This window comes from Heterodontus francisci, chromosome 34 (assembly GCF_036365525.1).
Source record: "Heterodontus francisci isolate sHetFra1 chromosome 34, sHetFra1.hap1, whole genome shotgun sequence".
NCBI classification, from domain to species: domain Eukaryota; kingdom Metazoa; phylum Chordata; class Chondrichthyes; order Heterodontiformes; family Heterodontidae; genus Heterodontus; species Heterodontus francisci.
The window spans coordinates 6,735,945-6,739,428 of NC_090404.1; the positions used below are offsets into that span (position 1 = coordinate 6,735,945).

The 3,484-nt window shown below is 45.8% G+C and overlaps 1 protein-coding gene across 1 annotated transcript; it reads left to right on the forward strand.

Annotated features, from left to right (window-relative positions):
* Positions 1-2,145: 2,145 nt before the first annotated feature.
* Positions 2,146-3,228, forward strand: LOC137348553 (zinc finger protein 229-like). The gene has a single exon (XM_068013854.1). The coding sequence runs from the start codon at positions 2,146-2,148 to the stop codon at positions 3,226-3,228; it is 1,083 nt and encodes a 360-aa protein (XP_067869955.1).
* The last annotated feature ends 256 nt before the right edge of the window (positions 3,229-3,484 follow it).

Here is a 3,484-nt window from a genome sequence, read left to right on the forward strand (position 1 = left end):
CCAACAGATAGCAATGAGATTACTGTTATCACAGGAATCTGTTCGGAAATAAAGTCACTCTGATTGCAAGATTTCTGGAGTAATACACTGATTTAAATCCTCCGACCTAACACCAATCTATATCCCCATCTGGGTTCCAGATTTTCATTTGATTGTCTAATATTGAAAACATATATAATTTAATCCTTTTGAACCTGATTCAACACATCCTGTCCAGACTTTGAGATCATTGTTCCTTTATAGTCTGTTATTCTGCATGTTGACAGGATTAACCTCTAAACTGTCCTACCTCTTCGGCCAGTGCATTTATTTTTAAATGCCCGACTCGAATCGAACACGACACATGTATTCTAGTTTGGTCAGGTAGCAAGGCTTTAGACCAGTGATCGAGTACAGGTGTCAGTTGTTGATGTCGAGTCATAGAGTAATACAGCACAGAATAAGGCCCTTCAGCCCTTCGTGTCTGTGCCGGCCATCAAGCACCTATCGATTCGAATCCAATTTCCAATCCAGTGCTCATCTAGATACTTCTTAAATGTTGAGAGGGTTCCTGCCTCTACCACCCCTTCAGGCAGTGTGTTCCAGATTCCAACCATCCTCTGGGTGAAAACCTTTTTCTTCAAATCCCCTCTAATCCTCCTGCCCCTAACCTTAAATCTGTGCCCACTGGTTATTCACCCCTCCGCTAAGGGAAAAAGTTTCTTCCTATCTATCCGATCAATGCCCCTCATAATTTTATACATATCAATCAGGTCCCCCCTCAGCCTTCTCTGCTCGAAGGAAAATAACCCTAGCCTATCCAGTCTCTCTTCATAGCTGAAATGCTCCAGCCCAGGCAACATTCTGGTGAATGTCCTCTGCACCCTCTCCAATGCAATCACCTCCTTCCTATAGTGTGGTGCCCAGAACTGTACACAGTACTCCAGCTGTGGCCTAACTAGTGTTTTACACAGCTCCATCATAATCTCCCTGCTCTTATATCCTATGCTTCGACTAATAAAGGCAAATATCACATATGCCTTCCTAACCTGTGCTGCTGCCTTCACCGATCTATGGACAAGTACACCAAGATTCCTCTGACCCTCTGTACTTCGAAGTGTCCTACCATCCATTGTATATTTCCTTTCTTAATTAGTCCTCCCAAAATGCATCATCTACCACTTCTCAGGATTAAATTCCATTTGCTACTGCTCCGCCCATCTATATTGGCTTGTAATCTAACCCTTTCCACACTATTTATGACACCACCAATTTTCGTGTCATCTGCGAAGTTACTGATCATACCTCCTATATTCACATCTAAATCATTAACGTACACTACAAACAGCAACGGACCCATCACCAATCCCTGCGGTACACCACTGGTCACAGGCTTCCAATCGTAAAAGCAACCTCGCCCGTCACCCTCTGCCTCCTGCCACTAAGCCAATCTTGGACCCAATTTGCCAAATTGCCCTGGATCCCATGGGCTCTTCCCTTCTTAACTAATCTCCCATGCGGGTCCCAGTGAACACGAGGTTTGATTTGATTCTCACTCTGCACATAGGAGCTGGAGAACTGAACCCAGCCAGAGTAGAGGGAGGGAGAAAACTGGCAGTGGAGGAAAGAAATGTTGCAGATGGTGCGATGGGTTTGGATTTCAGCACAGGGAGGAGGGAAAGTGTGTGGGACAGGAATTTACAGCTTTTGGGGAACAAGAGAGGAAAAAATGTTCCATAGAAGCTGGAACTGTTTGTTCTGAATTTCTATCCTGTACTGACAGTGATGACATTTGTAAACTCCTTTTACAGGGTATTAGAAGGGGAGCATTTGCAGACAGGAAATTCAAACCAAGCTTCACTACAAGATCTGACAGTCACTCAATTCATCACGGTCTGAATTTCATCGGCCTTTGAATGTGGAAGGAGAAATGTTTGTTTGTTCTGTCTGTGGGAAAAGATTTCAAACATCAGTGTGACTGGAAAAGCACCGAGGCACACACACCCGAGTGAGAGTGTTCCAGTGCACTGACTGTGGAAAGAACTTTAACCAGTTACACAGACTGAAAAACCACTCCACCATTCACATCGGGGAGAAACTGCATGCGTGTGTGGAAGAGGCTTCAACTTGTCATCCAACCTGGAGCGGTATAAGGACACCCACACCATGGGGAAACCGTGGAAATACAGGGACTGTGGGAAGGGATTCAACTACCCAGCCCAGATGGAAATTCATCAATGCAGTCACACGGGGGTGAGACCGTTCACCTGCTCTGTATGTAGGAAGGGATTCACCCATTCATATGACCTTCTGACACAGCAGAAGATTCACAGTGGGGAAAGGCCATTCACCTGCTCTGTGTGTGGGAGAGGATTTACTCGGTCATCCCACATTGTGACACAACAACTTGTTCACACTGATAAGAGTTTACATGTTTTGACTGTGAGAAGAGCTTTAAATGCAAAAAGGATACACCGACGTATTCACACTACTGAGAGACCCTTTAGCTTCTCGATGTGTGGTAAGGGATTCACTCAATCATCCCACCTTCGGACACATCAACGTGTTCACTCTAACACCAAACTTTTTAATTGTTCTGACAGTGAGAAGAGCTTAAAAAGCAAAAGGGATCTGCTGACACACCAATATTCGCACACTGGGGTAAGACCTTTCACTTGCTCTGTGTGTGTGAAGAGATTCGCCCGTTCATCCAACCTACTGAATGACCAGCGAGTTCAAACTGGGGAGAGGCCATTCACCTGCTCTGACTGTGGGAAGGGATTCATGAATTCATCCAGCCTCCTGATACATCAGCAACTTCACACGGGGCATAGACCATTCATGTGCTCTGTGTGTGGGAAGGGATTCACCTGTTCATCCTATCTTCTGACACACCAGCAGATTCACACTCAGGAGAAGCCATTCACCTGTTCTATCTGTGGGAAGGGATTCACCCTTTCATCCAACCTGCTGAATCACCAGCGAGTTGACACAGGGGAGAGGCCGTTCGCCTGCTCCGTCTGTGCTAAGGGATTCACTCAGTTATCCAACCTGCTGGCACACCAGCGAGTTCACACTGGGGAGAGGCCGCTCACCTGCTCCATGTGTGGGAAGGGATTCACTCATTTATCCAACCTACTGAATCACCAGCGAATTCACACTGGGGAGAGGCCATTCACCTGCTTTGTGTGTGGGAAGGGGTTCACTCGGTCATCCCACCTGCGAACACACCAGCGAGTTCACACGTGACTGTAAGGGTTGGATTCTGCTGTTATTGCTGCTGTTAATCACATCCAGAACTGAATCATGTTCATTTTGACAGTTGTGATTTTTTGCTGAGGTTTAATATTCTGGATAAATGGGAAATAAATCAGCTTTGTTTTAAAAGCAACGTTGTAAGTTTTTGTCTTTCCCACCTGAGTGTTTGACATCACCTGGCTGGATCTCAGAAAGGATAATCTGGGGGAAGATCGTACGGCAGGAACAGAACTTCAGCCTGGACACA